At 37.3% G+C, this 16,020-nt stretch overlaps 2 protein-coding genes and 1 pseudogene across 3 annotated transcripts; 1 reads left to right on the top strand and 2 right to left on the bottom strand.

The window, feature by feature from the left end:
* Positions 1-817: 817 nt before the first annotated feature.
* LOC113072783 (60S ribosomal protein L28-like) lies at positions 818-3,071 on the bottom strand. The gene is made up of 5 exons (XM_026245755.1): positions 2,925-3,071; positions 2,183-2,276; positions 1,517-1,640; positions 1,164-1,282; positions 818-965 (listed from the first exon to the last, which is right to left on the bottom strand). The coding sequence occupies exons 2-5, from the start codon at positions 2,264-2,266 to the stop codon at positions 876-878; spliced, it is 417 nt and encodes a 138-aa protein (XP_026101540.1). The 5' UTR covers positions 2,267-2,276; positions 2,925-3,071; the 3' UTR covers positions 818-875.
* Positions 3,072-3,213: 142 nt separating this feature from the next.
* On the top strand, positions 3,214-5,575 carry LOC113072782 (uncharacterized). Of its 2 annotated transcripts, none has more exons than XM_026245753.1 (7): positions 3,214-3,490; positions 3,578-3,689; positions 3,824-3,936; positions 4,023-4,122; positions 4,479-4,600; positions 4,693-4,787; positions 4,992-5,575. In XM_026245753.1, the coding sequence occupies exons 1-7, from the start codon at positions 3,400-3,402 to the stop codon at positions 5,031-5,033; spliced, it is 675 nt and encodes a 224-aa protein (XP_026101538.1). In that variant the 5' UTR covers positions 3,214-3,399; the 3' UTR covers positions 5,034-5,575. The 2 variants fall into 2 exon arrangements, with proteins under 2 accessions (XP_026101538.1, XP_026101539.1); XM_026245754.1 differs by having other exon boundaries at positions 3,247-3,490; positions 3,616-3,689.
* Positions 5,576-5,996: 421 nt separating this feature from the next.
* On the bottom strand, positions 5,997-16,012 carry LOC113072781 (protein transport protein Sec16A-like; annotated as a pseudogene).
* Positions 16,013-16,020: the final 8 nt, after the last annotated feature.

Genomic DNA, 16,020 nt, shown 5'->3' with positions numbered 1-16,020 from the left:
ATGAAAAATATAAACTGAAAAAACTAGTTAGAAATGTTGCCTTGGCAACTAACTGAATTTTTTTTTTGATGAAGTAGAAAAATTTAAACAAACCAAAAAAAAATAATAATAAATAAAGCCATTTGGATAAAAATAAAATAATAGAACTTACAAAATTTTTTTAAATGAAAATATTAAGAAATAGTACTTAATTGCTGCTTAAATATCACTGCTAATTGATATCGGAAAAAGATTATGTATTTCTAAGAGGTTTAAAAAATATGAAATAAAAGAAAAAAGCACATAATACAAACTACACTGAAAATCTAAGTATACAAGCTAAATCAACGTAAATACATACTATAAAACTACAAGAAATACTCTGTTATATTCCAAATGAGATTCAAGAGCTGCAGCAAAGATTCACTGTGAATTACAATTAAATAAGAACATATTGCATGTTTTAAGGACATACAGGTTTAGAATGACATGGGAATAAATAAAGACAGAAATAAGCTTTCTGGTGATTGTGGACTTTAAGACCCCAGTGGATAAAACTTCACATTTAAATTTAGTTATGCAAGATTCTTATATCTTTACTTTAGGAAGGAGAAAAAAAGTCACTCTGCAATCACTTTAATGCCTGACACAAGCATGTATTAAATGATGATGTAGTGGTGAAAAATCCCCCAAATACTTAAGACATTCATCTGCTTTTTGTGCAGCATTTAGATGCATAAAATTAATAACCAAGCAAACTTTAAACCACCATTTAAGACGATCAAAAATTGATGACAAAAAAAGCATAGTGAGTAGACTCATACAAATGAGACATGGATAGAGAGAAATTTTGACCAAAAGCAATTTATTAAGTCAAAAGTTTTATATGCAACTATTTATGAACTCTTGGGAGCCCTGGAGCGCTTCTTCTTCACCACCACAGGCTTCTGACTCCTCAGGATGGCGCTAACGCGTCTCAGAGCAGCCTGGAGGACAGAGACAGAGCAGTCATCTACTGAACAAGAGCATCAACTCCTTACTTGATTTTAAAGAACCTGCATGATTTCAAAACACACTGTCAACTTAAGAGCTGTAAAGCTTTTATGAATTAAATAACTCCAAACTGTAAAATGTGTTTCAGAGGAGGGTTTTGGACCATGTCAGATCAGCATGTGTGAACTCACCATGCGCAGGTCTTTCCTGTATTTATTTTTGCGGATGATGTTCCTCACGCTGGCGAGGGTGGTGCGAGAGTTCTTGTTGATGGTGATCTTCTCATATGAGGTGGCAGGTTTACACTGACCTGAAACACATGCAACCTTTTAACTTTTAAAGAATGCCAACAGATGTTTAAAAACAGATTGAGAGCAGAGACGTCTAGATTAATGGCTGATTTCAGAAATAAATCACAAGAGACCTACAAAATAGACATGCAACCTTATGGCATCCTAAAAATATGCAACCTAAATTTACTGAGCTTCGATGGTTGTGAAAGTTTGAGCCCCTGAACCTCCAAGTGTCCAGTTTGTCCACTCACCAGCACGTTTCTTCAGGATGACGACCACACCTTTACCATCAGCGGCTGGCTCGATGCCAACAGTCTTGCGGTGAATGAGGCCATTGAAGCGGAAAGCATTCCTGGCCTTCAGGTTATTTGGCTCCTGGAAGAGAGGAAGAAAATTTGAGATCATAAAGCGGTAATTATTTAATATGCAGCAAAATGAAAAACACAGGAAATATTAGTAATACAAAAGGGACAACTAAGAAAAGCTCTTAACTAGTTGATCTGGAATCTGTTCTGACAGTCAAAAAAATAAATAATCGCATTGCTCAGATAAAGTGAGACTTTATTTTTACCACGGTTATTTCAGTGAAAATCGGTGTTGCTTTAGTAAATCGTACTTATGCATATTCAAAAGTGTACATTTTCCTCAATATACTGGAACACAGCAGCTCATAAACAGCAACTGTAGCATCTGAGAGAGAAACCTTGAAGCAGATCCACTAGATTATGATCACATACGATTGGAAAATAATGATCATTTTCTGAACGGTGCTTAATCTAAGCCTGCATCCTTTCTCTTGAATTAGTATTTCTGCTTGCAACACCTGGATATACACAACACCAGCTTATTGATGAGTGCATTAAATATAACCCAGGTCTCAGGAGTGTCTTCATTGAAACTGAACAGCAGTGACTCACGGTGCTGTAGGTCTGCTTGTTCCTCTTGATTAGGAAACTGGAGGTGTTCCTGATGACCATCCACTGCAGGTGAGGCGATGCCATGATGACCGTCCTGAACGCACAAAACAAGGCAACAAATATCATTTATACGGATCATAATTCATAACAGTCACATCGAGCGCATATCCACCGAAAACTGCACCTAAATTTATCTATGTGTGTAACTTGCGTCATATATTTGCGTATATAATGAGTTTCACGTTTATTTTGAACTTGCAAAACGTACATTTAAACAAAAAATAAGGAAAATACTGAAAAATAAAGTTGACATTTTATTATATTCTGAAAATAAAATATTAATAGATTTTGTGCCCGTGATCTTGTCACATCACCAACTCAAAGACCCTCATACAAAACCGGAGCTGTAAAATAAAAATAAATAAATAAAAAACCTAGTTATTAACATAAACAACGCTCTGAATGTGAGTAAATCCAAACTTTATTTAACGGTCTAGAGTGTTTATACTCTATCTAGCATTAGAAGTGTGGTGCTCGTCTCTCTCAGTCACTAAAGGCCTCGCTAAGCCACACCGGCAGCGTTTAGAATGAAATATCCTTTTTATTGTAACTACACCAAGTGGTGTAACTCATAAACAACTTATATCATATTCGACACAGATATATACCAGTTTAATGCTGAAATTTGCGTTATAAAGTGTTTAATCGACCGTTGAACAGCGACACAAGTCGACCACGTTACCTTTTCAGCAGAGGAAAAGCGAAGGAAAGGAATGAGTTCCAGTTCCGGTGTAGCTTTCGTACTTTCTTACGCCTCTGTGATAATTAGTAACTTAGTCATTTTCCTTATTTGTCAGACTGTATGAAATTACGAAGATGTGCTTAAGATACATTTTCAAATAGTTTTCGGAAATGTATCTTGGTATCCTTCGTTAAATATATATTTTAAGCAGGACTATATGTTTGATGTACAGTGCGGAGGGAGACAAACAGTGCAGCAGTCAGTGGTGCAGCTGGTGTACGTCTAGCGCTCAGTGTGCTCTACGTCATTTTCATGCGTCCTCTAACCACATCAACACAGCTCTCATGCCTGCTCTAAATACATTATTATGATTCATATTCAACCTCATTGAGTACAGTTATATCATATAATTGACGGCGGAGTATAGACATGTGATACTGTAATACGTATGATTTATTAAGTTAATGCTACAGTGATGGATAATGATGAAGATCTGGAGACTCTGGGAGAGAAACTGTATGATCTGATATATCCTAAATACACTGAGATGACAGCTAAACTTACAGGTGACAGAATCTATCTATCTATCCATCCATCCGTCCGTCTGATATTGTGATGATATTAGTCGAAGTTCATCTTTGTGATGTTTGCAGGCATGCTGCTGGAGTTACCTATTTCTGTTGCATCTCAGATGTTGTATGATGAAGCTCTGCTGAATAAAGCACTGGAAAGAGCACTGACCGCTCTCACGTCATTGGACATCAGGTATCACACTGATTTTTTTATTTTTAACAAAATTTAACATAAAATGCATAATACTAGACACAAATCTCAGAATAAAGCATTTGATATTGTGTCTTCACAGGACAAAGGAACATTATTATTTATTCTCTTCCTAGTGAACCTGTGTCTCACACTGATGATGCGGCGTCTGTGTCCTCCGACTCTCTGGGTGAACAGCTGTTTGACCTCATTGACCTCTACAACACTGGACACACACAGAAAATAACAGGTACATTTACTGACATGCTGCAAAAACACCACAGGAAGGAATTCAAAGTCTGTTGGAATAGTTACGTTACTTTGACAACTATACAGGCATGTTATTGGAGCAGAAGAAGGGGGCGGTGCTTCAGCTGCTGTCGGATCATTCGCTTCTTGAGGAACAAGTCAAGATCGCCTTAAAAACCTTGCAGGAGTAGGTGCTTTTGGATTTTTTAACAGCTGCATTGAAAAATAAGCATTAGGTATGAAATAATATCTTCTGAATCATTCCTACATGTGAAAATGTGCTGAGAATTGAACAATCAGTTGTAATCTGCTCCGATTCAGATAAGGAGTCATGTCTGTTTGCCAGTTGAAGAATAATACAAGGAAAAAAAATGCTACGAAATGCATCATAATTGAGCAATTTTGTTAACGCTTGAGCAAAACAAGCATTATTTTTTAAATCAACCCCTAAAAATTAGTAAGAAACAACAATTGGATTTGTCAGATTTTCTGCAGTGTATTTGGCAAGTGTCAAACACTCTGCTCTGTTTATCTGCGGCTCAGGCAGGGTGACGAAGCGAAAGATGTGAGTGACAGCTTTGATCCAGGGGAAGTGGAATCCATTGGTGAGACGCTTTTCAATATTGTGCGTCAGTTAGACCCCACCCACTGCGCTGACATCACTGGTGAGCCACTCAGCTCATTTGAATAGTCTTCTTGAGATTGTTTTTGTACACACTGTGTGATATGCTGAATGTGTGAACATTTGTGTGTGTAGGGATGCTGCTGGAAATGGATTCTGAAACACTGAAACAGATTCTGTCTGACCGGAGCATGTTGAAAATCGCAGTTCACAGAGCAAAAAGTGCACTGGTACTTTAACCAAATAAACACACACTTCCAAGGCTTTATTGCAATTTGTGTATTTTCTGATGAAGTATGCATTTGTGCATGCCCTTTAAGCTAATATTCCGGTCAAGCCACAAGCTTTAGATATAGAAGAGCAGTGAGTGAACTTTTACTTTTTGAGAAGTGACCAGCTAACACTTTAAATATTTTTTTTCTTTTTGTCCACAGGAGGGCGCTTTGAAGCCAACACATACAGAAATGTCAGAATGAGGCTTGGAATCTCTGCAGACCACGTGACCGCAAGAAACGTGGGACTTTGAGGTCTAGATTGCTGTATTTTTTACTTTTATACAAGACATTGTTTACATGGATTTTTGCCACTTTTTTTAAATATGTAAAGTGGAGAGAAAGGGGAAACTGTGTCAGAATACATCACCGGCTGGATTCAAACCTCCTTCACCTGCATGAGCACCTCAGCTAAAAGCATCTAGAGCATATGCATTAACCACTAGGTCATGGCTTTGACATTCCAGAGCTATCCACACATTTTTACGAGCATGTTTGCAATCTTTTCATGATTTGTGCCATAATCCGCCATCATTAATTTTTTTCCATAGTTTAGTTCAGAATAATATATTTGTCTGTAAATAATAAAATTTTGAAAAGCTTCACTTTCTAGTTTTGTTTGAGATTCATGTATATTCATAAAGTGTAACATGAAGCCATGGCGATATTAAAGCAAAGATGAATTGGTTTTAAGCACATTTTCAATTAAAATTGTTTATATATTCAGCAAACATGCATTAAATTGATCAAAAGTCACATTATGGTCATTTGTTACAAAAATATTTCAATATCAAATAAATACTTTTGTCAATGTATTTTTCACAAAAAAAAAATAAATCACGAAAAAAAAAACTATGATGCAGCACGTTTTCAGCATTAATAATCAATAGTTTCTTCAGCAGTATATTAGAAGAATAAATTACATTTGAAAATATATTAAATTATAAAGAATGTATTATAAATTTTAATATTATTTCACAATATTATTGTTTTTCTGAGTGAGCATCTTGCCGACCCCAATTTTTTTTTTAACGGTTAGTTTACATCAATCTGGAATTATTTTAAATAACATGTCGCTAATTCTTTTATAAAATTAGGCATGCAGATAACCTCATATTAAAATTAAGACATTTCATAACTGTACTTTAATAAAAACACTCTAAAGTATTAAAGAGCTCAAAAATATCTTTATTATCATTTTATCAAGAATTGTACAGTCAGCTTCTAAACACATTGGAAAGGTCCGAGCTTCCTTCAAACAGAGCAGACCTTTGGAATTACAAAACCCCGCTGTTACCATGGGAACAAGAACCCCGGAACGAGCGAAGGAATAATGGCGTGCGATTAAGAGACATGAAGACGACCGATCAGAGAGCGAGATGAAGCCAGAGAAATAATAAATGATATTTTATGAGCATAACACAACACATAATGATCACAGGATTTTGGTAAATCATAGAACTGTATGATTCTTCGCTACTGGCAAAATTAAGGATTCGATCAGAAGATGGAAAAACAGATGGGTTTGTTTAGCACGTCATGACTATGCGTACACAAACTCATTCTGATGTACAGATCCTGTCTGGCAACAGCGTTTCGACTGTTTCATTTCGACAGGAAGCTTAATAAATATCTAAAACATTCTGGTACACTGCACTGTTCCAATGACAACAGGCCAGACCGCCTTCTAACTCATGCATTGGCTGCCTTCAATCAGCAAGACACGCCCACATCTCCTCCCCACACACACACACACACGTGCTCACATGCACTCGCATTCACCCTGTTGAAGTGAGCAGACTACAAGAGGAAATCAGACTACACAGGGCTAAAAATGGACATATTGCACTTATATTCACACTGCTCAGGTTGAGGAAGTGCCGCCCGGTCCGTACAAACACAGAACAAGAGGATAGCGTAAGACTGTGATGGGTACGATGAGTCTAGAAGGAGAAATGAAGAACAGAGTCTGATCCATTCACTCCGACTTCAGCACAGATGGGAAAACCATGATTAAGACAGCAACAGCATTATTCGGGAGGCTGAGGGCCGCATGCCAATGCTTCCAATGTCCAGGCAGGAACCAAACTTCAGTCCGATCTGGTCTAGAGCCACAGTTTAAACTAGAACTACAGCGATACTGTTATTTCACTGTGGGGTATCCTCTCTGTCCCAGACGACCAGGTCGAGTGTGACTTGTGGGAACAGACTGAATAAGACAGAGAAGGACGTCAGTTTAGGCAAAACCACTGTTTGTTTTCATGCACTGGTTAGTTTTGCATCCACAACTAGTGAAAAGAAACATATCAAATACACTTTTAAGGTTTTTTTTTTTTAATAGACTTTATCTGTTTGACTCGAGATTGTTTTAGAGTCCTGTGGGACGTACTGATTCATTTTTTTTTACCTCATTAACCTGCCATAAATATTGCCATTTGTTATTTACTATGTTTCGTTGTATTGGTCCAAATTAACAAATATCATTCTTCATGTTCATTTAGTATAAAACATGCCTTGATTATTTTCAACTAGATTTTTACCATTATATTAGAAAATGATTAAATTTCTTACTTTAAACATTTTAATGTATTTGACAATGTTCTTTTAGTCTTACTTCTTATTATAGTATTCTTTATTTTGAACTAGCTATTTTTATATTTTCAGTTTTCATTTTAAATTATTTTTTATTTAAGTGTAATAATATATTTGTATAAATGTAATAAATCTAAGTGCTGTGTAATTTTCTTTTTAATTAATACTGTTAATTTCTTAGTTTAGGCATTATTTTTGTGCTATTTCTAATCAGATTTAATAAATTTTTATTTCACTTTTAATTTTAGCCATTTTAGAACTTCAACTTTAATTTATTTCAGTTAGCTGCAAAAATAGCATTTCAAATTTTCATGTTTTAATTGAACATTTGTATTTTATTTCAGCTTTATTTCAATTAACAATAGCGATTTTGTAATAGTTTTAGTTAACAATAACAACACTGGTTTGGCAACGATGTCGGTCTCACCTGTGCAAACTGGGAGGGGTTATAAAACGTCACGCCTCCTGCAGGTGGAGCTCCTTGTGCTGGCGGCTCCGCGGGAACCTATGAAAACACATTTACAGTTACCACAGAAACAGCAGAGCAACATCACCATGCATCTCCATGGACACAGACTAAATGACTAAATGTAAATATAGACGACCATGCCCACTGGAAGTCATGATGAGCATGCAGCATGTGATTGGTTATTGAATGCGTGCAACAAAAGGGCCGGAGCCTCGATCTTCAGCACGCCTCTGAAATCCAAGAGCCCTTATTGGCCGTCAGGGCTGCTGGTGACATATAAAGGTTTCGTGCTGGAGGTGTGGCTACAAGTGTGTGATGTTAGAAGCGTGCAGACAACATGTGTGTGCACGTGATTTAGAAAGCACCGTTGTTTTATTATTGCAGTGTCTGGAAAATGTGTGTGTGTGTGTTTCAGATAAGAACCAGCTGAAAGTACCTGATTTAAATGCTGACTCACTTCTCGAGATAGAGAACTCATTGAGCTAGAACGTGACAGCTAGAACAGCAGGAATAAATCAAACAAACAAACAAACAAATAAAAACACCACAAACCCAAATTAATTCCATGCAGCGCCATCTTAAATCACACATCTCTTGTCAATCATTACAGTAGGATTACATCATGATCAATGCACTCTTGCTTTTAAACACGCTCGCACACACTCATGCTCTTTGTGTGATCATAATCAAAGCCAATAATCATAGAATAGAGTGAGAGATGCAAGTTAATGTATGTGTGTGTGAGTGTGTGTGTGTGTTTTTCAGAGGTACCAATTGTACATATGAGCACACGTGTTGTTTTAATTGTGTTAATTCGCATTAATGGGTGAAGGAGCAGGGTGTGACAGCATGAAGTAGCTTTAGAGGAGAACTGGCAAGGTATTAAAGGAGCATCTGACCTCTCCAGACTGGGTTCCCTCCGGGCCAGGAGGCAAAGCATTCGGATTAAACATCTAGAGGGAAAACACACTCATTTAAGTGGATGTGTATTAAAAGCATGTCTACACGGGATTAGGATAAAAAATAAAATAATTTACTAACTAATGAAATAGCTAATTAATTAATTAACCAAATGCTAGAGAAAAAAAAACAAACAAAAAAATGGCTCCGATCAGTAAAAAAAAACTTCCTCTGGTGAATAAAATAAATAAAATAAAATAGGACTTATAAATGTTAAATGAATATAAATAAACAAACAAATACCGTATTTTTCGGACTATAAGTCGCACCTAAGTATAAGTCACATCAGTCCAAAAATACGTCATGATGAGGAAAAAAACATAAGTCGCATTTATTTAGAACCAAGAACCAAGAGAAAACATTACCGTCTACAGCTGCTAGAGGGCGCTCTATGTTTTCAGTGTAGACTACAGGAGCACTGAGCAGCATAGAGCGCCCCCTCGCGGCTGGAGACTGTAATGTTTTCTTTTGGTTCATTTCTCTCGGTTCATGCCAAATTAATTTTGATAAATAAGTCGCTCCTGACTATAAGTCGCAGGACACGCCAAACTATGAAAAAAAGTGTGACTTATAGTCCGTAAAATACGGTAAATAAAATATACAAAAGTGCGAATGAGCAAATCAAATTAAAAGAGAAGCCATAAAATGCCAACTGTGTCCTCTAACAACGTTTACCATCAGACATTTAGCTGTTAGACTCAAACTGCCAGTTATGATAGGAACAGAAGTCAAATTGTGGCCACTGTGTGTTGACGTGGATGTTGTGTACCTGTGGCACCGTGGCACTAGTCTGCGCTGGGTTTTCTCCACTGGCTTCTGGAACGCTTCCCTCCATCGGCTGCTGCTGCTGCTGCTCAGCTGGGGCTGGAAACAGCAGTGTTAGACGTCACACACACATACAGTGATGTACATTAACACACTGACGTACACATACACACCTGCAGCTGGTGTGAAGAGGTTGGCTGGCATAGCCATGGGAGCGAGAGGAGCAAACAGGTCAGCAGGAGGCGGTACTGCAGCTGCCGGTTTAGATCCTCCACGACCGGGATTCAACACGTCCACATAACGGCTCTTAGTACCTGAAACACACAAGCAAACTCTCTTACAAAACAGTAGTTATGACAGATTAAAAGACAAAGTGTCTTTTATTTAAACTGCTTTAGCACAACATATTAATTGATTGGGATTTTCTTTAATTAGTCATTTTGAACTGTCCATTTCAAAGAACTGATTCATCCGTTTGTTTGGTTCATCAAAGTCCTGTGAGCCGATTAACATTTTTTTAGATTTCATTAAAATATAAATAGGTAAATATTGCCATTTACTACTTTGTTTTTTACTACTGGTACCTACAGTATGAACAAATATCATGCTTTCATTATTTTAACTACTGGATTTTTAGTTCTTTCATTTCTTACAATAACATTTTAATGTATTTTTTATTGTTATTTTAGGATTTATATACTATTTTAGTACTTATTAACATTTTGAACTAGCTTTTATTTTTATATTTTCAATTAGTTTTAATAAACTAAAGTGCCTTTGTCATTTTTATAATTTGTATTTATTTTAGTTTTAGTTTTAGTCATTTTAATACTTCAAGTGATCTCTTTTTTTTGTGTAAATATAATTTATATTTTATTAACTTTATTTCAATTAATGAAAATAATTTTTTTAGCAGCCAAGACTGTTCAAAAATGTGTGCAATTTTGCATTCCAGAGGAAACACGTATATAATTTTACTAGAAGATTATTAAATGGACAGACTTCTCATTAGTAAGTAATTAGGAAGAGAAAAGGTGACACACCCGCTCTCCTGGAGAACATATTCACAGGTGGCCCCGCTGGAGGCCCCCCCGCTCCTGGTGGCCTCATCCCTCCCATTGGAGCTTTGGGGAAGCCGGTGGGTGGAGGAGGAGGGGGTTTGCTCTGAAACACATACAAATACCATCATTCACAACGATACATGCACAATACACTACATCTGTACTTTTGTACATCTGTACTTAAAATCTTGTGCTGTACCTCTTCCTCTGGTTCATCCAGATTCACCCATTTCTGCTTCTTTTCATCCCAGACAATCTGAAAAATCAAAGTTTTCTCTTAATCGATGCTATAAGACAAGACGATCATGAGAGAGAGCAAGATGTTGTTGGAGGTAGGTGCCTACAGATTTGTTCTTGTCGTCGGGCAGATGAGCTTCGTTCTTCCGCTTCGGATACAGCCAGGTCAGCCAGCCACCACTCGCTCCCTGACGAAAAACAAAATTGTGAAAGATTCTCTAGTGCATATCCAGTGGGTCTCAGTATGTTTATATGCAAGCATGTACTTTTTGGGGAGAGTCTTTCTTGGTCTTCTTGGGTTCGTCCTGTGGCGGAGCCTCTGGGATAGGAGGGGGAGGTGGAGAGCCCTGATTGGCTAGAGAACTGCTGCGCTCCCGTCCAGAATGATTGACGATTCTGATGTTGTGGGCGAGACCGAGGACCCTGTTTTGTTTAAACACCAAAGTGTGGAGTTTTTTAAAATGCTTTGAAAGTCACTTATGCTCATAGATGCTGCATTTATTTGATCAAATATAGGAAAACAGTAATATCGTTAAATATTATTAAAAACTTAGGTAACTGTTGTATTTGAATATATTGTGAAATGTAATTTATTGCTGTGATGCGCAGCTGTATTTTCAGCATCAATCCTTCAGAAATCATTCTAATAAGTTGATTTGCTTCTCAATAAACATTTCCTATTATTATTATTATTAATGTTGAAAACAGCTGTGCAGCTTCATATTTTTGTGGAAGGTTCAAAAAGCACAGGATTTATTAGAAATAGAAGTATTTTGCAACTCAAAAAAAAAAAAGTCTTTACTGTAATTTTTTATTAATTTGACGCACCCTTGTTGAACTTATGTAAAAAAATAAAATAAATAAAAGCACTCATTGAATGGTACTATGTGTATGTATATGTATAGACTGTACCATTTGCACAGATGACTGGGAAGTGGTTCTTGATCTTCTGCCAGGGCCCTTAAAAAGTAACAGTTTTTACAGATTTCATAGAATATAAGTGTTATATTTCATAAAAACGAAATATTAAACAATCTATTCTTTGTAAAGAGTAATACAGTGTATTGCATTTAAAAAGCAATATTACCTGACGCTGGTGATAAAAGTAAATATGGAGTAACAGGCAACAAAATCCAAGAAAATAGTGAATCTAACATAACTGTGTGTTATATTCCATTAAAAGTAACGATTCTACATTTTATGCAACCAATTGTAACATGACCTTATTCTAGCTTATTGTAACTCACCATTGCGTGCCATTTCCATCATAGAAGGTCCTTCCCTTGTGTAGGGGGGCAGAGAACGAGGGGAGACGACTGGGGGAAACTGCTGAGGAGAGGGAGGAACAGAGCCCATGTTCGGACCGAGGCATTGGTGGGGCATCTGAGGAGGCATTCCTGGCGGCATCTGTGGAGGCCTTTCTGTAGGGCTGTACGTTGGAATTTGTGGGGACATTTGTTGGGGTATTTGTGTGGGTATTTGGGGGTGGCATGAGCATGTATTGGTCATGCATTTCAGGTAGGAAAGGTGCTGAAAATTTTGGCTGTGGTGGCCCAGGGGCTACTGGGTAGAACGGAACACTTTCACCAGAAGGCGAGCCTGCTGCAGAGGGACCGCCCCATCCTGAAGAATAGTGGGAGGAGCTAAAGGAGACAGTAAAATAGATGGTAAATGATTACAGAATCAAAACAGATTCTTCTTCTAAGTTCACATTCTATAATGAGTCGTACCTGGTGGCATGAGCTGAACACCAGCTGAGGGCATAAGGGAGGTCATGAGAGGATTGTGGGGATCAGGGTTCAGAGTCGAGGGGTCAGGTGGGCTGCAGTGGTCTTCTGAACTGGGGTGTACTGCAGTGATAAAGCTGTGGGGTGCTGTGATCCGCACGTAAGGTGATCGCCACCATCCTGAATGGGACAATAACATGCACGTGATCGGAAACACAGTCTAATGTGAACAACAAGAATATAAGTGCATTACCTTACTGAACAGTAACTCTGGTATGGCTGCATGATGTGGGGGAAAATTGAATTCAGTTTTTTTTTTTTAAAAAGCCTTCAGAACTACACAATTGGCCAAAATGTTGCAACTTTACCAATATAACTATAAAATAATAATAACAATAATAATAATAAATTTATTAAGATTTGATGATGATGATGACAGTTGTTGTTATTATTATTATTATTAATAAATAAAATATTAATATAATAAGAAATGGTTATAAACCTGATTTTTCCAGATAAAATAATGCAACTAATTAAAAGTTTTTGGAGCTGTTTACACAACTGCACATTTTGGCCAAATTTTGCAAGTTATACATCAATATAATTATGTAAATTATATAAATATCATTATATAAACTAATAAAAGTAATGATGAGGATGATAAAAAAAAAGAAATATTCATATTGTAATAAGAAATTCTTTCCTTAAAATAAGATGATTTAAAAACGAATATTTTTCAAGCTTTTATTTTGTTGGAAAACACAAGTGCTCTTAAGGTTTTTCATTTTTGGTAAGCATTTATAAATGCTTCTTATTACAAAGCCATTATGATTTGATAAAAGACATGATTTGATAAAAGACAACAAGTTCATTTTTATTTCAATTAATCAGCCTTTTCTGGCTTTACGCTTTTAAATTAAAAAATCCTTAATTTACTGGGACTATGCAGGAACAGAGTAATGCATGACTTATGGATAAAAGAAAACACACACACTTGATCTGCCCATCGAGCTGTCTAAGATGCAGTAACCAGTCAGGCTCTATAAATAACTCCTGCTCTGGTCTCTCCTTCAGCTGAGGGTCAAAGAACCTCAACCTCAGAGACATCTGTAATCACAAACGAGAAGAAAGATTAGACAGAAATGTAAACTCAGAGACAGACAGAATCGTCTGTTGCCTGTTGGTTTAAGGACCTGTATGAGCTGACTGACGAACACAGGTGAGAAGTACTCAGGTAGGCTCAACAGGGTGCGAGAGATGACCTCACAGTAATGTAAGGCCTGAGCGCAGAGTCCGGTCTCCGCCAGTCGACACGCGTAGATGAAACTTGAACACCTGCACAGGTCAAAAGGTAAAGGGTCATGGTCTTCCTAGAATTGAGGATTGTTAATATTAGGGCTGCAAGGCATTGAACTATCTTTGAAAGAAATAATCGTTCTAGAATGACTGGGATGATTCTGTTGGGAAGTGCATCTATGTAGGAAAAATACAGTAAAAATACTTTTAAAAAGCAATTCTGAAGACTTCTCTGAGCACAAACCAACCTTTTATTCTTTAACAACATGGGAAAAACCTGGCAAATCTGGGATGTTCACAATTGGGTTTTCTCTAAGAACCAACTCAAATCTCCTTCAGTGCGATAAAGAAAATGGTTTATTTGTCTGCAAATAAATATATGCTCTGATGGTTTCAGAGTGAAGCATGGCACAATGTTAATTTACACGCATACAGCTTGTCATATGCTGTTTCAGCTTCTAAAATTGGTTTGATTTATAGTAAGTGAACCAAGACACTGAAACAGCAGATCAGGAGCTGTACGCTTGTAAAAAAAAAACACAGTGCCACACTTCATTCTGAAACCGGCAATGTGTATATTAATTTAATTATTGCAGCTTTCACAATATGTCTATTGCATTTAGCCATATTGTAATATTGATTTTTATTTTGATACACTGTACAGCCCTAGTAAAGATAGGCTCATAAAATATTGTTTATAAAACTGAATTTATTTATTTTTCTGTTTGACATGCCGCCAAATAATTGGTTGTGAAAACATCCTTAGTAGAGTAATGCAATGTGTGTGTGTGTGTTTGTGTTTGGCTCACCTGGAAGTTTGGCAGAGAGAGAGGCTGTGAGCTAAGAGACTGAGCGTATTCATATGATTCTGTACGCTGAATCGCCTCTGACGAGCAGAACTTCACAAATGGCAAGCTGGGAGAGATCAGAGTGAATGGGTGTTAATGCAAACAACTGCACTGTACAACTGCACATTTTATGTCCTTGATGTGTATAGTTGTGTGAATACATATGTCTAATCAACTGTTTGTGTTATTACACACCTGGTGATTGGAGCCAATAAGGACCATCTTGGTGCTTTTTCTTGGTGTAACGCCAAAAACCCAACTGAGCCATCAGGTAACAGAAATGGCTGCATCCACTAGACCCTTTAGATGCTGTGAACACATAGGACAGCTCTTGACTACAGATCCAATGCTACTATAACATGGGTTTATGCTTTTCATCTACGTTTATATACCCTAAAGTGTCCCCATGGTGGAAATGGTGCGGGTGTCAAGATCTAGAGTGTGTGTGAGGTTTGGACAGCCACCATGGCCAGATGAGGGCGCCCAATCGCCCCATTTCTCATCTCCGCAACACTGTCAGAAAAACAGAAGATGTATGTGAAGACAAGCATTGCGTAAATGACTAAATTAACACATCAAGTGGCACAAAAACTCTCCCATACAGTAGCAGCAGCTGGCATTCGTCCTGAACATGAGCTGGTACACCCGTCTGAAGAGGGTCGTTAATAGGCAGGCTGCTGTTGGCAAATCTGAAAACAACAAATATAAACACAATTTAAGCCTTGTTTGTTGGCTTTGAAACTACGCAGCCATAGGTCACTGTAAGTAGATGTGGTCTACCTGGTCATGACACGAGCGTGTGTTCTGTTGTCCATCTTACTGGCCAGTAACAGGTGCGTGACCCCACAGGCCTTTCTTCATAGCAGACTCCAGAGCATCCTAACAAACATACACAAACTTCTCAATTGTCTTTCCACTGTTTAGATATATAGCTTTTTCAGTGGGGACAAAGATGTAATCTACATCCACATAAAATAATATGCAGACTGGTTCCCCATGCAATACGACTAGACAATTATTATTATTAAAAACATTTAGATTTGTTTAAATGAACATAACCTGCCACAAAATAAAACTGAACAGGATATTCAACCAGTCACAATATGGTCCAGGACTTCATGTTATCCACTGGAACCAATTGGATCATGAAAAGTGGTCTCTATGTGGCTGAAGGGGGGAAGGAAATTCATGCATTTTGTCTCGCCTTCTTGCGGCCGAAAAGTAGTAGTTCTCTGA

This window comes from Carassius auratus, unplaced genomic scaffold, assembly GCF_003368295.1.
Source record: "Carassius auratus strain Wakin unplaced genomic scaffold, ASM336829v1 scaf_tig00010384, whole genome shotgun sequence".
Lineage (NCBI taxonomy): Eukaryota > Metazoa > Chordata > Actinopteri > Cypriniformes > Cyprinidae > Carassius > Carassius auratus.
The sequence above is the reverse complement of the archived record's forward strand: the minus strand, read 5'-3'. Positions and strand labels throughout refer to the sequence as shown.